Raw genomic sequence first — 20,980 nt, forward strand, 5'->3', positions numbered from 1 at the left:
GGATTCTGTGTCTCCCTCTCTCTCCCTGACCCACCCCTGCTCACTCTGTCTCTCTCTGTCTCTCAGAAATAAAGCAATTTTTAAAAATTAAAAAATAAAATAAAAATAAAATCTAATTTGTCTGATTTAAGTATGGCTACTCCAGCTTTCTTATGACTTCCATAGCATGACTATTATCAAAAAGTCAAAAGATAACAAGTGTTGGTGAGGATGTAGAAAGAAAAGGAGCCCTTGTACACTGTTGGTAGGAATGTAACACAGTATAATCACTAGGAAAATAGTATGGAGGTCCCTAAAAAAACTAAAAAATAGAACTATCATGTGACCCAGCAAATCCAACTCCTGAATATATATCCAAACAAAATAAAAATCACTATCTCAAAAAGTTATCTGCACTCCCATGTCCATTACAACACTATTAACAATAGACAAGCTGTGGAAGCAACCTAGGCTCATTGACACAAGTGGATAAATACACACACACACACACACACACACACACACACACAGAGGAATATTATTTATTCAGCCTTTAAAGAGAAGTAAATCCTGCCATTTGTGATAACACAGATGAACCAGGGCAGTGGGGGGCATAGGGGGAGGGAGATGCATTATGCTAGGTGAAATAAACCAGACATAGAAAGACAAATACTCTGTGATTTCATTTATATACAGAATCTAAAAAATTAAATAACAGAGTACCAGAGAATAGAATGGCTGTTACTAAGGGCTGGGATCTCAAATAAAGGGGAGATGTTTGTGAAAGAGTACAAGTTTTTAGTTACTAGATGAATAAGTTCTAAAGAACTATGTACAGCATGATGACTACAGTTAATGTATATTTAGGAGCACCTGGGTGGCTCAGTCAGGTAAGCAACTGACTTCAGCTCAGGTCATAATCTCACGGTTTGTGAATTCAAGCCCCACATCAGGCTCTGTGCTGACAGCTCAGAGTCTGGAGCCTGCTTCAGATTCTGTGTCTTCCTCTCTTTCTACTCATCCCCTGCTCGTGCTCCGGCTCTCCCTCTCAAAAATAAATAAACATCGTTTTAAAAAATTTAATAATAATAATATATATTTGAAATTTGCTGAGAATAGATATCCAGTGTTCTCACATAAAAAGGAGGGGGTTAACTATGTGAAGTGATGGAATGTTACTTAATTGAGGTAATCATTTCACAATATATATAAAACATCATATTGTACAACCTAATATGTATACTTTTTATTTGTCATCATACCTTAATACAGTTGGGAAAAAAGAAAAAAATCCCTATCCACCAACTGTTAAAATATAAACACCTTTTATTTTGATACCTACTAATGTGATGCGAAACTACCTCAAAACAACCTTATACTACTTTCTTTTATATTAACTAAGGAGAGGAAGTTTTGTGTATGCCTAAAAGAGCTGTACTTGAAACTAAGTGTTCAAGTTTTTTTTCTTTAAGTCCTAGTTCAGGTATAGAAGGAGCCTAATGCTATAAAATCAGGAAGCAGTTTATCATGTGTTAAGTCATATTCAGCTTTCATTCAATTAATTGGTAAAATTGGCTCATCCTCCACAAACTATCTGGTCCTGTGAGACGGAAGGAATCCCAAGAGGTGTCCAGTCAGGTCAGTTTTCTCCTCAAATAACATGATTTTGTCATGGACCATCTCAAAGGAGTAGATGCAATGCCTTCCACTCATGCATAATTTCATTTGAATACAAGGGAGTTATAAAATCATTTTATTATATAAATTACTTCTGAGTTTCAGCCCCTTTGGTTTTTAACCTGTCCTTTAAATCTATCTAAATTGATTGAGGTAATCATTTCACAATATATAGAAAACATCATATCGTACAACCTAATATATACACTGTCAACGCAGAGCCCAATGAGGGACTCAAACCCGCAAAATGTGAGATCATGACCTGAGCCGAACTCAGACACTTAACTAACTGGGTCATCCAGGTGCCCCCAGTCCCTTTGATATATTTAAATGACAGGAACAATAGCATTATATTTTATTGAATAGATGTATGTTTATTTATTTATTTGTTTTTTGTTACTAAGTAGAGAGAGAAAAACCATGTTCATTCAGATTTTAGAAGGACAGGCAAGAGAGACCCACCAATTTGGAAGTGTAGTGATTAAGAGCAGGGATACTGGAGCAGAAGCTATGTGGATTTGCAACCACGCTCTACCACTTACCACCTCTGTGTCTCTAGACTAGTTAGTTTATCTTTCTGAGCATCAGGTACATCCCCTATAAAGAAGAAGAATAATGTTACCTACCTGATTGCTGTGAGAATTAAATGAATTGGTATACACAACTTGAGGTAGTACCTGACACATAAATGTTCAACAAATGTTGGTAATAGTGGAGGTGATGATAGTTGGACAAAAACAATGAATGGGCTTTAAAAAGCCAATAAGAATGCTGTTGGATGAGAAAGGAGCTATGACAGTTTCTACCAGGCTTGAAAATGGCACAGTAATAATAAAGCTGTACTGAATTTTATTTGGAGTGAATGCACATCTGAGTTTCCATTTGTCAAATATAAAGGCAAGAATCAAATTGANGAGCACCACAGGTTATGTGGAAACTAACTGAATTTTATTTTGAGTAAATGCACATCTGAATTTCCATTTGTCAAATATAAAGGCAAGAATCACATAATATTTATAGAGCTGATACCCAGAGGAGCACTCTATGAGGTCACCGGGAGAAAGAGAAGTATAAACAAAGCTTATCAAGCAGAAGAGGAAAAAAGGAACAGTTTTATACATACAACAATCATCAACCAAAGGCTTATTTTGCTAAAAAGAAATACCTCTCACTTGGTTAAGCTAATGTCTTAGCCTGTAATTGTCCTAATAAAAAAATATTTTACAAATGAACGAACAATTTTAAATAAGTCCAAGATAACATCAGAAGAAAAATGAATATAGAAGAATGAAATCACTTCCTAAATGAAGTCTGAAGCCTGAATATAATACTGTATGTTAACTAACTGGAATTAAAATAACTTTCTAAAAAATAGGTAAACAAAAAAAAAAGTTTGAAATCTGTTAGTGGCTTAAGAAGATAGATTCATCACAAAGGTCTACCAAAAATTGCTACATTACTGGAATATGAGTATACATGTGGAATTTTTAAAGACTCTTTAAAATAAGTAGGCATTAATGTAACTTTTTCATAGTTTATGTTTATTATCTTGACCTTGGTAATAACTTCACAGTATATATGTATATAATATTATCACATTGTACACTTTAAATATATACAATTCTATTTGACAATTATTCCTCAATAAAGTTGGGAGGGAAAGTGTGGAGATTTGATTCTCGGCATGGATCTATCATTTATTCTTAACAAAGGTTGGAACAAATCATCTCAAATTCTAGTTCTAAACTTTCATAATTCCATATATAATCAACAGCTCTAGGTAACCAAAGGAATGGAGCAATAGGAAGCAGATATCTTAGAGGAAAAAAATCAAACCAACTGGTATTATGGGAGTTTGGTAGGTAGTTTGAGTAAAAGACATTAACCAGCTCAAAGCAAGGAAAGTATCACAGTGAAAATAAACAACATGTTAACTTCCAACACTAAGTATTTGAACACATTCTTTGTTTGGCACCTTTTGAGGGGTAAGACTATTGAAAGTGGTGGATTAAGGTGATAGCTTTGGTTTGAGACATTTTCCACAGTAATTAAAGAAGAATGAACAGGAAGAGTTTAATTTATACCCCCCCACCATTACTACAAAAAAAGTCAAGATAAAAATATTCACTACATAGTTTTCATAAATATTAAATAATTTCTATAAAGCATCCAGCACAGGGCCTGAAATACAGAAATGCCACTGTTAGCTCCCTTAATCATTATTAATTAGGGTACTAGAGATACACAACGACATGGTAAATGCCTAAATATAACCTAGTACATAAAATTTATAGAGAGCTAAAATTTCAATCTTTTTTCTGTTGTCATTGAATGTGTAGTTAAAATTTTTTTAATCTTTAGAGTATTTAAGACATCTTCCTGTAACTCACAAGATGATGACAGAGTTTCTTCATTGCTGCCTTCATTTCCTTGTTCCTGAATGTGTAGATGACCGGATTCAGAAAAGGAGTGAGAACTGCATCAAAGATAGCAAGAAATTTGTCCAAGTGTGATGAGGGGAAGGGCCAGGTATAGAAGAAGATTAATGGCCCAAAGAATAAAACCACCACAGTGACATGAGCTGACAAAGTAGAGAGGGCTTTGGATAACCCACCTGAAGAGTGTTTCCAAACTGTGACCAGAATGATGATGTAAGAAATTATCAGTATAAAGAAGGAACCCACGGAGATAAGTCCACTATTGGCTGTGACCATGAACTCCAGTCTATTGGTCTCTGTGCAGGCAAGTTTAATGAGCTGTGGGAGGTCACAGTAAAAGCTGTCCAATACATTAGGTCCACAGAAGGGTAAGTCTACAACAAAAGCTAACTGGGCCACTGAGTGGATGAGGCCAAGGACCCAGGCTGCAGCCAAAATGAAAACGCACATTCGTGGGTTCATAATGGTCAGGTAGTGGAGAGGCTTACATATAGCAACATATCTGTCAAAGGCCATGGCAATGAGCAGCACCATTTCTGTGCCCCCAATAGCATGAATAAAGAAGATCTGAGATATACAACCCCCAAAAGAGATGGCTTTGCGTTTTCTGAAAAGGTCATAAATCATTTTGGGGGCTGCAATAGAGCAAACCCCCACATCGAGAAAGGAGAGGTTGGCCAGCAAGAAGTACATAGGAGAGTGCAAGTTAGGGTCAGTGCTCACAGAGAAGACAATGAGGAGGTTTCCCATGAGGCTTGCCATGTAGAACACAGAGGAAAAGAAGAAAAGAAGTAGCTGGATCTCCCATGAATTGGAGAGTCCCAGGAACACAAACTCAGATACCACAGATTGGTTGACGCCATCCATTGCCTCTGCAAGCAGAGGTGACACTAATTTTACCTGGAAAAGAGAGTAAAAAGAAAATCAACTTTTGGAGTGTCGCTGACTGCATCACTTTCATATCATAAAGAAAAAACGTTGCCTTCCTTCAAACAGCCAAAACATGTTTAATATAACCCTTAAAGTATAGTTACAGAATATAGGCAGTAACTCATTGCTACAAAGCACTGTTTCTAACTCCCTAGTCTTTTTAAAATTCCCTCCATTTTAATAAGAGAATATTAAGCAAAATCTTCTGCTGAATCAGAAAGGTTATGAGAGGCAGACTGGGAATGCCTAGAATAACATGAGAGAAGAAGGAAGAAATTGAAATGAACTCACTGATTTTTCCCTCACAGTTTGTTACTCCTGCCCATGGAGTCCCCCAAAACACAGGCAATTTCTGATGATCTTCATTTTCTTTACCCCTTTGATTACCTTCTGTATGCAATGCTATCAGTCTCATTACTAGTCTCTTATGTTTAGCCTCATGCTATTGCGTTTTATCAAATCATATTCATCTTTTCCTCTATGAGAGAAAAGATAATGTAGAAACCCTAGAGGTATCCAGCTGTTGTAGCACAGCTCAGGGAGTAGATGGAAGTGGTCACAGAGCTTGAGCTCTGAGAGCATATGATAAAGTAAGGACAAGCCAGGAGAGATTTTTCCTGCAGAATCTAAACATGGTTGCATTAAAGCAATGTGGCAAAAAAAAAAAAAATCTATATGACTGGTATTTGTAGATCATTGTCCATGCCATGTTCACTTTTGATGGTTTGTGGAAGGGCAAAAAGAACACAGCACTTGGAATCAGAAGAGCTATCATCAGATCCTAGCCCTAAGTCTATGAGAACTTTTTTCTCCCATCCCTTCTACAACCTGACTTGCTTCTTGAACTCAGTTTCATCATCTGTAAAATAAAGGGGCTGAGGTGAGTGATGCTAGGTAACATTTCCAACTCTAACATTTCTATGAGTTTATAACACAGTGCCTCCTCAGTAATGAAATCCACCATAATGATGGTATTCTCTGCATTGGACTGCTACCATATTCACCATCTTTTCTCTTGTCTGCAGTTGGTTATAAGTCCCAGATCCTATAGAAATCCCTCTCCTCATATATCTTTCTTCTCTAATTCCTTTTGCACTACTCACATGACTCAATTACCATATTATTATAAATTTGCCATATGATTTATTTTGCCCTTTCTCATAATCATCTGTAATTAATTAACAAACATTTACTAGATGCCTGCTAAGCACAGTGCATTGTTATAGGACACTATGGACCTACTGAAATGTTAAAATATCCACTACCATTAAGGCTTTTATATTTTAGCACATACACAAAAATAGAAATATTTAAACATGTACTATATTTTAAAATGTCAAATAAGTAGTATGATCATAGAATTTGTGAAGCAAAAATGATAACCCAGAGTGCCAGAGTGACTAGGGCTTTCTTCAGAAAGAAACCAAGACCTCTGTTGCACTTTAAATTATGGGTATAATTTATTTGGATATACAGCTTCATGGATGGACCTAAAGAATCTATGTAATACCTAAAATAATAAAGAAATATAATCAAGATAATATGTATAATTAAGAAATATCAGCACACCTGAGTGGCTCAGTCAGTTAAATGTCCAACTCTTGACCTCGGGTCGGGTCATGATCTCACAGTTCATGAGATAGAGACCTGCATTGATAGCTCATGGTCTGCCTGGGATTCTCTCTCTCTCTCTCTCTCTCTTTCTCTCTCCTCTTCCTCCTCCCCCCCTCCTCCTCCCCCACTTGAACATGATCTCTCTCTCTCTCTCTCTCAAATAAATAAATAAACCTAAAAAAAGAAGTATCTCCTAGGCTGGAGCAATGTTTGATGAGCTATTTATGGAAATAATGATAATCAAAATCAAAACAAAACAGTGACCACCATGTACAAAACACAATAAGTTCTTTAAATACATAATGTTTGATATCTACAAGACCCATAAAATTTGGTATTAGCTTCTTTTACAAAGAAGCAAATCCAAATCAAGAGAAGGAAAGCAACAGATTATAATAATAAGTGGTAGAACTAATATTGATTCTCTGATGTGCCTCTCAACCAGTATATAGAGAAGACATCTCTTTTCTCATGACTTTCTGATTGTATGAGACATCTCGGTCCCTTTCTGGATGCCCCATGTTGCACTGTCAGCATCCTAACCAGATCTAAGTGAGAGAGAATGAAGCTTTGTCCTCAAGTGTTCACAAGCATTTGGGTTTCTTAAACTACTTCAAACACATCTATAATCCATCCAGGCTATTTAAATAACCATGGTAGGAGAAGGCAAATCTGTATGATACCTGCATCTCAGAGCATTCTGGTTGAGTTCCCAAACCAGTATTTTCTTAATCCACATGAACTCCTTTTGCTTCCCATTGAAGAGACTCAACTCTCACCACTCTCTAATTAATAGAGAAAACAAAGGGGCTCTGTCTCCATGTCAATGAATGAAATAAAGCCCAGAACTAAACCAAGTCAGATATTATTCCCTCTTACAAAACTATCTCCTAGCCACTCAAAATCCCTTTTTCATTCTCAATCTTGGATAGCAATGGAAGGGAAAAAAGGTATTTCAGTTTCTGACTGCCTGTCCTTTCCTGCTCATGTGTATTGGTTCTTGCTCATTAAGCTCAACTGAAGCTGCTTCTGTTGTCCAAGATAACATATTATTGATCTCTATACAAAACAATCCTGTCACCAGAATCATCTATTCATACTGGCCTTTGGGGACTTACACATTCTACACCAGTATTCCTTAACTGTTTCTGGGTTTGTCACCCACCCACTCATTTAAAGACCTAACATGTGACTGTTTCCAAAGAGGTAAGCATATCCAACTTTCCCTGGTTGAAACTAGCATTATTTCATGCCCAGATAACTATAAAACTGTTATTATCTTATGAGATATGGCTAATTGGCACACAGGAGAATACTGACCAAATGACACCACAGTGACTTGGGATCACCAGTATGAGTTCATTTATTCAAGGGAATTGCTATTCAGAATCCTGGCCACCCATCATGCTATTAATGAGCCACCAAAGAGGATAAAGAGATAGATAAATAAGTAAATAAATAAATAAATAAGAAAACACAATTTTGTTTACTTAATTTGAAATATTTATTTCATACATAAGGTTAAAGAAGGGTCTCCAACAAACATGTGATTATATGCAGTCTTATATTTATATTAAAATCAACTCTGTCAAAGAACCTGACACTTAAAACAGGAAACTTCATAGAAATCCCTAGGAAAATGTGTGTGTGTGTGCATGTGTGTATGTGTGTGTGTTAATTATTTGTATATCTATTCTTCTGCTCTACAATCTAAAGTTGCCATATCCATAACATGAAACTGCTTATCTGTAGATTCTATTACATGATCTACAACTTCATATTAAAAATAATACTTTTAAGTCAGAAAAAAACAATATTAGAGGCACCTGGGAGGCTCAGTCAGCTAAGCTTCTGACTTCCACTCAGGTCATAATCTCATGGTTGGTGAGTTCCAGCCACGCACCGGGCTCTGTGTGGACAGCTCAGAGCCTGGAGTCTGCTTCAGATTCTGTGACTTCTTCTCTCTGTCCCTTCCCCCGTCTCTCTCTTTCTCACTCTCTCAAAAACAAATAAACATTAAAATTTTTTAAATAATTGTAATTGTATAAGATTGGGGAGAATGTTCATCAATAGAAGAGTAGCTAAATAAACTGTGGAACATCTATATAATGGAATTCTATGAAGCCATAAGAAAAGACTGGTACTAGGAACATTCCATCCGTAGGAATACAAAATCTCTTCAAATAGCAAGGTGCAGGATAGTGGGTTTAGTAGGAAACTACCAGTGTTTAAACAAAGGAAGAGGGAATGAGAGATAATACCTTATATTAGTACTTACAAGTGGATACAAAAGAAAAAGGTGAATTTTCTTAACTGTAGGAAGAGGAAATAGCTATCTGAATAGCCCTATCTAATTTTTGGATATAGATTTCCTATTCAATAATTTAAAAAAAAATAAGAGGCGTTCCTGGGTGGCTCAGTCGGCTGTGCATCCAACTTCAGCTTGAGTCATGATCTCGCAGTTCGTGACTTCCAACCCCTTATCAGGCTCTGTGCTGATAGCTTGGAGCCTGGAGCCTGCTTCACATTCAGTGTCTCCCTCTTCTCTGCCCCACCCCCACTCTCTCTCAAAAATAAACATTAAAAAAAAATTTAGGGGCACCTGGGTGGCTCAATCAGTTAAGTGTCCTACTTTGACTCAGGTCATGATCTCGTGGTTCACGAGTTCGAGTCCCACATTGGGCTCTGTACTGACAGCTCAGAGCCTGAAGCCTGCTTCAGATTCTTTGTCTTCCTCTCTCTCTACTCCTCCCCCACTCGTGCTCTGTGTCTGTCTGTTAAAAATAAATAAACATTTAAAAAAAGTTTTTTAATTTGCTTTAAAAAATAAGAAGAGAGAATACTTACTCCAAAGAGTTTATTTTGTTAAATCATTCCCTCTGATCAGCTTTAGAGTCATTACTATTTGAATTTCACATTTCCTCTAAACCTCTAATAGATAGTTGAGGCTGGGAGGAGACCAGAAAAGTCTGTGAGATTTAAGAGTATAATTTTAAAGTGTGAAACACTTAGACAAATATATATATATATCCAAAAGGAAAGAATTAAAATAATAACACAAGAATGTCAGTTTCCCTAGCTAAATCCCTAAATATAATGTGATTTCAATACAGATATCATCAAGCCTTTTTTCAGGAGTTAGATAAATTGATTATCAATTTCATTTGAAAGACCAAATGAACAAGAATAGTTAGATAATCTTGAAAAGGGAAACCATGGGAAGGAGGAGGAGGAAGAACTCTCTAACAGGTATTAAAATATATTAAAAGCCTCTGTAAATAAAAACTATAGGAATAACAGATAGATTAATGGGACCAAATAGGAAATACAGAAACATTCCCAACTGCAAATTGGAAATTTAGTATTCAATAAAGATGGCCTCTCAAATCAGCAGAAAATATATCGACTTTTGTTTTGTTTTAATTTCTTATTTTTTTAAATTATTTTTTACTCTTTATTTATTTGTAAGAGAGAGGGAGACAGAGTGTGAGCAGGGGAGGAACAGAGAGAAATGGAGACATAAAATCCAAAGCAGGCTCCAGGCTGTGAGCTGTCAACACAGAGCTCAACGCGGGGTTGGAACTCACAAACTATGAGATCATGACCTGAGCCAAAGTCAGATGCTTAACCAACTGAGCCACCCAGGCACCCCTCAAGTTTTTATTTAAATTCTAATTAGTTAACATATAGTGCAACATTGTTTCAGGTGTAAAATTTAGTGATTCATCACTTACATAAAACACCCAGTAATCATCACAACTGCCTCCCTTAATAATCATCACCCATTTAGCTCATCTCCTGCCCACCTGCCCTCCATCAATCCTCAGTTTCTTCTCTATAGTTAAAAGTCTCTTAAAGTTTGTCTCCCTGTCTTTTTTTCTTCTTTCATCTTTTGTGTTCACCTGTTTTGTTTCTTAAACTCCACATATGAGTGAAATCATACAGTATTTATCTTTCTCTGACTGACTTATTTCACTTACCATAATACACTGTAGCTCCATCCATGTCATTGCAAATGGCAAGATTTCATTCTTTTTGATTGCCAAGTAATATTCTGTTGTGTGTACATATCAACAATAGTTGGAAAGAGCCCAAATGTTCATCAACTGATGAATGGATATCAGTCAATGAATATTTGGGTTCTTTCCAACTATTGTTGATAATGCTGCTATAAACATCAAGGTGCATGTACCCCTTTGAATCAATATTTTTGTATCCTTTGGGTAACTACCTAGTAGTGCAATTGCTGAATAATACAGTACTTCTATTTTTAACTTTTTGAGGAACTTCCATACTGTTTTCCAGAGTGGCTCTACCAGTTTGCATTCCCACCAGCAGTGCAAGAGGGTTCCCCTTTCTCTGCCTTTTTGCCAACATCTATTGTTTCCTGTGTTGTTAATTTTAGCCATTCTGACAGGTGTGAGGTGATATCTCATGATTTTGTCTTGTATTTCCCTGATTTTGAATGATGTTGAGCATCTTTTCATGTGTTTGTTAGCCATATGGATGTCTTCTTTGGAAAAGCGTCTACTCGTGTCTTCTGCCCATTTCTTCACTGGATTATTTGGTTTTTGAGTGTTGAGTTTGGTAAGTTCTTTATAGATTTTGTATACTAACCCTTTATCAGATATGTCATTTGCAAATATCTTCTCCCATTCTGAAATTGCCTTTTCACTTTGTTGTTTCCTTCGCTGTGCAGAAGCATTTTGTCTTGATGAAGTCCCAATAGTTCATTTTTGCATTTGTATCCCTTACCTGAGGAAGACAGATCCAGAGAAATATTACTAAGATTGATGTCCAAGAGATTGTTGCCTATTTTTTAGGACTTCAATAGTTTCAGGTCTCATATTTAGGTCTTTAATCCATTTTGAGTTTATTTTTATGTACAATGTAAAATAGTGGTCTGGTTTCATTCTTTTGCATGTAGCTATCCAATTTTTCCAGCAACATTTATTGAAAAGACTGTCTTTTCATCATTCTATGTTCTTGTCTCCTTTATCATAGATCATTTGTCCATATAATGTATGAGTTTATTCTTGGGTCTCAAATTTGTTCTGTTGATCTATATGTCTATTTTTGTTCCAGCACCATACTGTTTTGATTACTACAGCGTTGTAGTGTATCTTGAAATCTGGAATTGTGATACCTCCAGCTTTGTTCCTCTTTGTCAAGATTGTTTTGACTATTCAGGGTATTTTGCGGTTTCATACAAATTTTAGGACTTTTTTTGTTCTACTCCTACGAAGAGTACTATTGAAAATTTGATAGATATTTCATTGAATTTGTAGATTGTTTGGGGTAGTATGGCCATTCTGACATTAATTTTTCCAACATGTGAGCATGGAATATCTTTCCATTTGTTTGTATCATCTTTGATTTCTTTAATCAATGTCTTATAAGTTTCCAGAATACAGGTCTTTTACCTCTTTGGCTAAATTTATCCCTAGGTATTTTTTCCTTTTTTCATGCAATTATAAAGTGGATTTTTTCCTTAATTTCCCTTTCTACTATTTAATTAGTAGTGTATAAAAATGCAACAGAATTTTGTATATTGATTCTGAAAAATAAAAAAATATACCTGAAATTAAAATTTCACTAAGTGGAATGACAGCAGATTAAATACTCAAGATATTATCAGTGAACTTAGTGACATAGTAATGAAATTATCCAAAAGGAGCACAGAGAGTAAAATAAATGAAAAAAAAAATTCAGAGCATCAGGGACCTGTGAGGCTATATCAAGAGGCCTAACATACATGCAGTAGGATGCCTAGAGGGAAAGTAAAGGAATGGGACATAAAAAGTAATGCTTGAAATTTTTCCAGGTTTCATATGAACTATAAACAGATCTAAGTTTAACTAACTCCAAGCAGAACAAAAATAAAGAAAACTCAGCCCAAATAGAGCACAATCAAATTGCTGAAAACCAGTGATAAAGAAAATAATTTTGAAGACCCAAAGAAAAATACACATCACATACAGAGAACAAAGAATTAAAGCAGATTTCTAATGAGAAACTATACAACCCAGAAGGCAATGGAGAGACATCTTAAAAGTACAATAAAGAAAGACAAATATGACAAAAGTATTTACACAACAAAAATGTCTTTCAAAACTGAAGTCAAAATAAAGACATGTTCAGACAAAGCTGAGAGGATTAAATTTTTTAAACAAAAAATAATAATGAACTGTAATGATTTATAGCATATGTGGGTATAAAATGTATAGCAAAAATACCACAAGGGATGACTGTTGTAAAGTTCTTATACTGTATGAGAAGTGGTTTAATATTTGAAGTGTGAGTATTATGAGCTAAAGAGGTTTGTTGTAAATCCTAAAGCAAACACTAAAACTAATGATACATAGCTAATAAGACAATAGTGAAGGGATGGAGTCATTAAAATTAAAATTGAAACTTGAACATTAAAATTGAAAACTCAATTTCATAATAATTTTTTGATAATAAAGGACATAATTCCTTAGGAACATAACAATATTAAATGTATATGCACTAAACACAGACTTTCAAAATACATAAACCAAAATCAAAAGCCAAAGGATAAATAGATGAATACAAAATTATACTGAAAAATTATAATGCTAGAACAAGTAAATGAAAAATTGGGAAATATATAGAAGATCCAAAGAACACTATTAATCTAGTTGATATTGATAGAATATTCCACCAATAACAGCAGAACATACATTCTATAAGTGAAATATCATAAAAAAATAAACCATAGCCTGGACTATAAACCATGTCTAAATAATGTCACATGACTGAGATCATACAAAGTGTGTTCTTTGATAACAATGAAAATATGCAAGAAATTAATAACAGAAAAATATCTGTAAAATCCCCAGTGTGTTTACAATGAAAAAACTAATTTTAAATAATCTGTGGCTTAAAGCATATAAAGAACTTATAAAATTCAGCACCCCCCAAAAAAAGAAAAAACCTAACACCCAATAAACCATATAATCCAGTGAAGAAATGAGCAGAATACACGAATAGACACTTTTCCAAAGAAGACTTCCAGATGGCTAGCAGACACATGAAAAGATGCTCAATATCACTCATCATCAGGAAAATACAAATCATAACTGCAGTGAGATATCACCCTACATCTGTCCAAATGGCTAACATTATCAACACAGGAAACAACAGATGCTGGTAAGAAGGCAGTTCCTCTTGCACTGCTGGTAGAAATGCAAACTGGTGCAGCCACTCTGGAAAACAATATGGAAGTTCCTCAAAAAGTTAAAAATAGAAGTACCGTATTATTCAGCAATTGCACTACTAGGTAGTTACCCAAAGGAGACAAAAATACTGACTCACAGGGGCACATGCACCCTGATGTTTATAACAGCGTTTTCAATACTAGCCAAATTATGGAAAAAGCCCAAATGTCCATCAACTGATATATAGAAGAGAATATTACTCAGCCATTAAAAAAATGAAATTTTGCCATTTGCAATGATGTGGATGGAGCTAAAGAGTATTATGCTAAGTAAAATAAGCCAGTCAGACAAAATAAATATCATATGATTTCACTCATATGTGGAACTTAAGAACACAAACAAAGGAGAAAAGGGGAATAAAAGAGAGAGGTAAAACAAAAAACAGACTCTTTTTTAATGTTTATTTATTTTGAGAGAGAGAGTGCACGTGTGCATAGGGGAGGAGCAGAGAGAGAGGAAAAGAGAGAATCCCAAACAGGCTCCATGCTCAGCAGAGGCCAATGTGTGGCTCAATTTCACAACTGTGAGATCATGACCTGAGCTGAAATCAAGAATCAAACTCTTAACCAACTGAGCCATGCAGCCACTTAAAACAGACCCTTAACTATAAAAAATAAACTGAAGGTTACTGGAGGGGAGGGTTACTGAGGAGGTGATTGGGGAATGGTTTACATGGTTGATGGGTATTAAGGAGGGCACTGAGTATTGTATGTAATGAATCACTAAATTCTACACCTGAAACTAGCATTACACTGTATGTTAACCAGCTAGAATTTAAATTAAATCCTGAAAAAGAAACAAACTGTGGCTCAAAATAGAAATCTCAAGGAAAATTTAAATATATTTTTATTAGAATGAAAAGGAAAACATAAAATATCTAAATTTGTCAAATGCAGATCAAGGCTTGCTTGCTTACTTACAGGAAAATTTATACCACAAAATATTTATATTGGAAAAGGAAAAAGTTCTTGAAAAAATCCTTGAATCAATTACTTAAGCGTCAACCTTAGAAGTTATGAAAAAGAGCAAATTAAACCCAGAGCTATACAGAGAAACAATAAAGAGCAATAATTAATGAAATAGAAAAAGAAAAAAATAAGGAGAAAATAAAATCAAAAGTTCATTCTTTGAAAAATTCAACAAAACTGATAAACTTCTCACCAAACTGATCAGGAAAAAAGAAAAGAAGAGAAAAAGTTCCCAATATCAAGAATGAAAAGTACCAATATCAACATCACTGCAGATCCTACAGGCTTTAGAAGAATAGGGAATATTATGGACAACTTTATGCCAGTAAACTCAGCCACTTAGATGAAATAGACAAAATGTTTGAAAGAGAAAGACAAACCAAGAAACAGACTCTTAACTATAGATAACAAACAGGTAGTTACCAGAGGAGTGGGGGTTGGGGAGTAGAGTGGGTGAAATAGACAATGGAGATTAAATACACAGAGTAATATATTAAATTATTGAATGACTATATTGTACACCTGAAAGTAATTTAGCACTGTATTAACTGGAATTAAAAATTCAATATAAAAAATGTCTGAGGGGCATCTGGGTGGCTCAGTCAGTGGGGTGCCTTGACTCTTGATCTCAGCTCAAGTCATGGTCTCATAGTTTGTGAGTTCAAGCCTCTCCTGGGGCTCTGTGCTGACAATATGGAACCTGCTTAAGATTGTCTCTCTCCCTCTCTCTCTCTCTGTCCCTCCCCCACTCACAGGCCCATTCTCTCTCTCTTTCTATCTCTCTCTCTCTCAAAATAAACATATAAACTTAAAAAATGTTTGAAAGATTCAAAACTACCAAGACTCACTCAAGAAGAAATAAATAATCTGGGGCGCCTGGGTGGCTTAGTCGGTTAAGCGTCCGACTTTCGCTTGGGTCATGATCTCGCGGTTCGTGGGTTCGAGCCCCGCGTCGGGCTCTGTGCTGACTGCCAGCTCAGAGCCTGGAGCCTGTTTCAGTCTGTGACTCCCTCTCTCTCTGACCCTCCCCTGCTCACGCTGTCTCTACCTCTCTCCTAGAAATAAATAAAACATTAAAAAAAAAATTAAAAAAAGAAGAAATAAATAATCTGAGTGACTTATTTCCTAAAGAAATTGAATTTGCAGTAAAGAAAAAAAGAAACTCTTACAAAAAAGACTCGAGGCCCCAGTGGTATCACTATTAAACTCCACCAAATATTTAATGAAGAAATAATGCCACAAATTTGCTACACAGACTTCTCAGAAAATGGAAAAGGAAACATGGCCCAATCCATTTTATGGGACTAGCATTACTTTGAAACCAAAGACATTGTTTTTAAAATAAGACTCCCATGAACACAGAGGCAGAATTATTAATAAAATACTATCAGAGCAAATACAGAAGTATATGAAAGCAAATATATCATGATCAAATGGTTTTATCCCCCAAATCAAAGGTGATTCAATAATCAGTGTCATACACCATATCAAAAACTAGAAAAGAAAAATCATTTTAATCCTCACAATAGATGCAGAAAAATAATTTGACAGAATGCAACACATTTTCTTAATGAAAACTCAGCAAACCAGGTGACCTAAATGGTAAAGAGGTTTAACACTATTAACCTTGACGCTTATTAATAAAGGAAAGTTTACATATATATTTATTTGAATGAAAATGAAAACATTTAGTTCAGTGTCTAAATCTTTAAACAGGGCCTCCTGGGTGGCTCAGTCAGTTAGGCGTCCGACTTCGGCTCAGGTCATGATCTCACAGCTCGTGGGTTCGAGCCCTGCGTCGGGCTCTGTGCTGACTGCCAGCTCAGAGCCTGGAGCTTGTTTCAGATTCTGTGTCTCCCTCTCTTTCTGACCCTCCCCTGCTCACGCTGTCTCTCTCTCTCTCAGAAAGAAATAAAACATTAAAAATTTAAAAATAAATAAATAAATCTTTAAACAAAACCCTCTCCCCATCCAAAAATATGGATACTCTTTGCCCAGTAATTACATATCTAAGATTTTATTCTAAGAAAATAATTTTTTAAAACAAGTGCACAGGGGTGCCTGGGTGGCTCAGCTGGCTAAGCGTCTGACTTCATCTCAGGTCACAATCTGACAATTCGTGAGGTTGAGCCCCATATTGGGCTCTGTGCTGGCAGCTTGGAGCCTGGAGTCTGCTTTGGATTCTGTGTCTTCCTCTCCCTCTGCCCCTCCCCTGCTCACACTCTGTCTCTCTCTTGTCAAAAATAAATAAACATTAAAAACAAAAGAAGTTCACAAAGATGTATTATACCATGCTTTCTATTAGCAAAATTTGGTGACTAATTATATATATGTCAGAGGAAGACTGGTTAAAAAAATATAGTGCAAACTTCTAGATATAAATTAATAATTCCTAGGGATGTAATGCAAAGCATGGTTACTACAGTTAATAATACTGTTTTTGCATATTTAAAAATTGCTAAGAGAATAAATCTTAAAAGTTTTCATCATAAGAAAATAAATTTGGAAATACGTGTGGTGATGGATGTTAAGTAGACTTGTGGTGATCATTTTGCAATATATACAAATATTGAATCTTCATGTTGTACACTGAAACTAATAAAATGCTATGTGGAATTATATCTCAACGTTTAAAAGAATAAAAAATTTCAATTAATGAAAGCAGGAATTACAAAAGAGAGCCAACATATCTTCCCTCAAGTTTGAGAGAATCTGATCTGGAAGTTGAGGTTCACTGGCAAATCTGTGCGGGGCAGAGGGTAAAGATTTGTCAGAAACATTAATTTAGGAGCACCTGGGTGGCTCAGTCAGTTGGGCATCTGGCTTCTGTTCAGGTCATGATCTCACAGTTTGTGAGTTTGAGCTCTGCATCAAGCTCTGTGCTGACAACTCGGAGCCTGGAGCCTGCTTCAGATTCTGTCTCCCTCTCTCTCTGCCCTTCTCCGGCTTACACTCTGTGTCTCTCGCTCTCAAAAATAAATAAAACATTGAAAAAAGAAAAAATGAAACCTTAATTTTAGCCTTGAGCATGATTCTTCCCATCTTTTACTAATAATCTGTTGCTGCTAATGATCATTTTGGTGCTCATGAATAGCAGGCCAGTTTCATAACAAGGTACCTAACCTACATGTGAATGATAATGTCTCCACTCAATACCTGCTCCTATTTATTTGGTAACTTAGAAAAAAATAGTGAGATACTCTTTGAATAGTTATTTATACCACTTCAAAATAGCATATTTATTTTTAAATAGTTATATACATTTTATCACATGGAAAATATAATACGTTTCTTCATTATAGACAATTCATTAATACATCTCTTCATCTGTAAACAGCTTTGTAATAAATTTTCTTTGGTAATGTCTACACTTTGCATTTGCTATTTATTTAGTTATAAACCTGATATGTATAATATAGAAATCTTTTGCATTTTATTTACTTATTCATAAACCAATACCATCCATCTTTAACTCCAAAATATTCAACTCATTTATAATCTTTTTGTATTCACATAGCTTTCTTTACCATATAAAAACTGTTTAGGAAATAATTAGGGTAAAATACAATTATGATACACACTGAGTGGTGTAGGAATTTACATCTCTGGTCTCAAAGCATTTGGTTAAATAATATTAAAGTTTCCTGAGTTGTCATTCTATGATTTTTCCCAAATTTCACCTTCTAAAAAGCACTAAATCTAAAAACCTTATTATTAACTAAATCTGAGTGTGTATAGTCAAATCCAGATGTTAGAAGCCTCCAATTCTGAAAGCTACCTAGGCACTTGTCTTCATTTTGCTTATTCTTCCAAGTATATAGACACAAGAAATTCAGAGGGATGAATATCAGTACACAAGCAGATTAGTAGAGACGTCTTTGAGAATCATTATCAAAGAGGAGTATCCAACATTTTGTTTTAATGGAAAAATGTGCCCAGTATGTGAGCTTTCATATTCTTCTATAACAAACAAGAAAGACACTACATTCCAAGGCTGAATTAATTCTTCCTCAGTACTTTCAGGATCCACAGGGTAAGGGTCCCTATAAAAAACTGACCAGATCAGAAGAGAGTCCTGAGAAGGATTTTCACAATAGATATTGAAATTACTTATTAAACTGAAAAGATTTATGAAAAGTTTAACTGAAGAGATTAATTTTCAAAAATAATCAAGATGAATCTGAATGTCTTTGATCATTCGTGAAAGAACTCTTCCGGAAACGTAAAACCTTACCAAACAGTCTCCTTATTGCCACTTTCATCTCATTATTTCTGAATGTATAGATAATAGGATTCATAAAAGGAGTGATAAGGGCATCAAAGATGGCTAAAAATTTATCTATGGGTAAGGTAGGGAATGGCCACACATAGACAATAATGCAAGGACCAAAGAAAAAGACCACCACAGTGATGTGAGCAGAGAGAGTGGAGAGGGCCTTGGATGAACCACGTGAAGAGTGTTTGCGAACCGTGACCAGGATGAAGATGTAAGACACAATCAAGATGAAGAAGGTGCCCATGGAGATGAAACCACTGTTGGCAGTGACCAGAAACTCCAGTCTATATGTGTCTGTACATGCAAGTTTGATGAATCGAGGAAAATCACAGTAAAAACTATCCATTTTGTTGGGACCACAAAAAGGCAAGTTTATAACAAAAGCCAGTTGAGCCACAGAGTGGATGAGTCCAATGGTCCAAGCAACAGCCAAAAGGGAAATGCACATTCTTAGGCTCATGACAGTCAGGTAGTGGAGGGGCTTACAGATAGCAATGTATCGGTCATAGGCCATAACTATGAGCAGTACCATCTCCGTACCCCCAACAGTGTGAATAAAGAACATCTGAGTAATGCACCCTGCCAAAGAGATGACTTTGTGTTTTCTGAAAAGGTCATAAATCATCTTTGGGCTTGCAATGCTGGAAACGCCTGTGTCAATGATGGAAAGGTTTGCCAGCAAAAAGTACATGGGGGAATGTAAGTGATGGTCCGAAATGATTGTGAGCACAATGAGAAGGTTTCCTAACATACTTGCTATATAAAATACAGTAAAAAACAAAAAAAGAAGAATCTGCATCTCCCAAGAACTGGCAAGTCCCAGCAACAGAAATTCAGACACCACTGAGTGATTTCCTCTATCCATCAACTTCATGTGCTAGACTGATCCTGAAGTTACCTAAGGAGCATAAGAGGGAGAAAAACATAATTTTTAAGTTGAAAGGGAATCCTGACTATAGGGTTACACAGATGTCGAAAACTAAAGATCACTTAGCCATTGTACACACATAGGATTTACATGGTACAAGAATTACAGAGAGCAAACATTAGAATTTTTTCCATGCCTAAACCTTTGGTATCATTTAATCATGTGACTCAAAATTAGTTTTTGGTCTTTAGTGTATAATGAAGAAGGGAAATGTAGATAAAGTCACCTAAGAATTTAAGGAGAAATACATCAGGAAATAGACTTATATTTTCTATTCCTACACTGAAATATGCCACAGAATAGAAATGTGGAAAAAGAACTATCTGGAGAAGTGTTCTAATTTATTCTTTTTTTTAATTAAGCTTATTTATTTATCTAGAGAGAGAAAGAGATAGAAAGAGAGAGCACATGATCAGGGGAGGGACTAAGAGAAAGGAAGAGAGAGAGAATCCCAAACAGGCTCTGTGCTGTCAGCAGAGAGCCCAACACAACGCTTGACCTCACAATCGTGTGATCATGACCTGAGCCAAAATCAAGAGCTGGACACTTAACTGGCTGAGCTACCCAGGCTCCCCTCTAATTTATTCTTTTTAATGGCTGCCCAATATTCACAATGTGGATGATCATAATCTATTTACTAATTTCCCAATTAATAAGCATTTACCTTGTTTCTAGTTTTTTGTCCCCTACAGACAATGCTACAAATTATTATCCTTGTATATACATCCTATGTATTAATGCTTTTCTGTGTCATGGATTCCCAGAAATGAGATCACTGGGTCAAAGTGTACATATTTTTAATGTCAGTAGTGTTGCCCAATAGCTCTCCAAAAAAGATGGAACAACACATATTTCTACAAAAATAAATGCTACCACTTTTTTAAATTGTTGCCAGAATAGTGATAGCTCACTGTTACTGTAAATTTTTC

The 20,980-nt window shown here is 35.6% G+C and overlaps 2 protein-coding genes across 2 annotated transcripts; both read right to left on the reverse strand.

Annotated features, from left to right (window-relative positions):
- Positions 1–4,022: 4,022 nt before the first annotated feature.
- LOC144237939 (olfactory receptor 4F3/4F16/4F29-like) lies at positions 4,023–4,979 on the reverse strand. The gene has a single exon (XM_077771651.1). It carries the CDS (start codon positions 4,959–4,961, stop codon positions 4,023–4,025), a length of 939 nt encoding a protein of 312 aa, XP_077627777.1. The 5' UTR covers positions 4,962–4,979.
- Positions 4,980–19,016: 14,037 nt separating this feature from the next.
- Positions 19,017–19,997, reverse strand: LOC144237940 (olfactory receptor 4F3/4F16/4F29-like). The gene has a single exon (XM_077771652.1). It carries the CDS (start codon positions 19,995–19,997, stop codon positions 19,017–19,019), a length of 981 nt encoding a protein of 326 aa, XP_077627778.1.
- Between the last annotated feature and the right edge of the window lie 983 nt (positions 19,998–20,980).

Source organism: Crocuta crocuta, unplaced genomic scaffold, assembly GCF_008692635.1.
Source record: "Crocuta crocuta isolate KB4526 unplaced genomic scaffold, BGI_CrCroc_1.0 scaffold156, whole genome shotgun sequence".
NCBI classification, from domain to species: domain Eukaryota; kingdom Metazoa; phylum Chordata; class Mammalia; order Carnivora; family Hyaenidae; genus Crocuta; species Crocuta crocuta.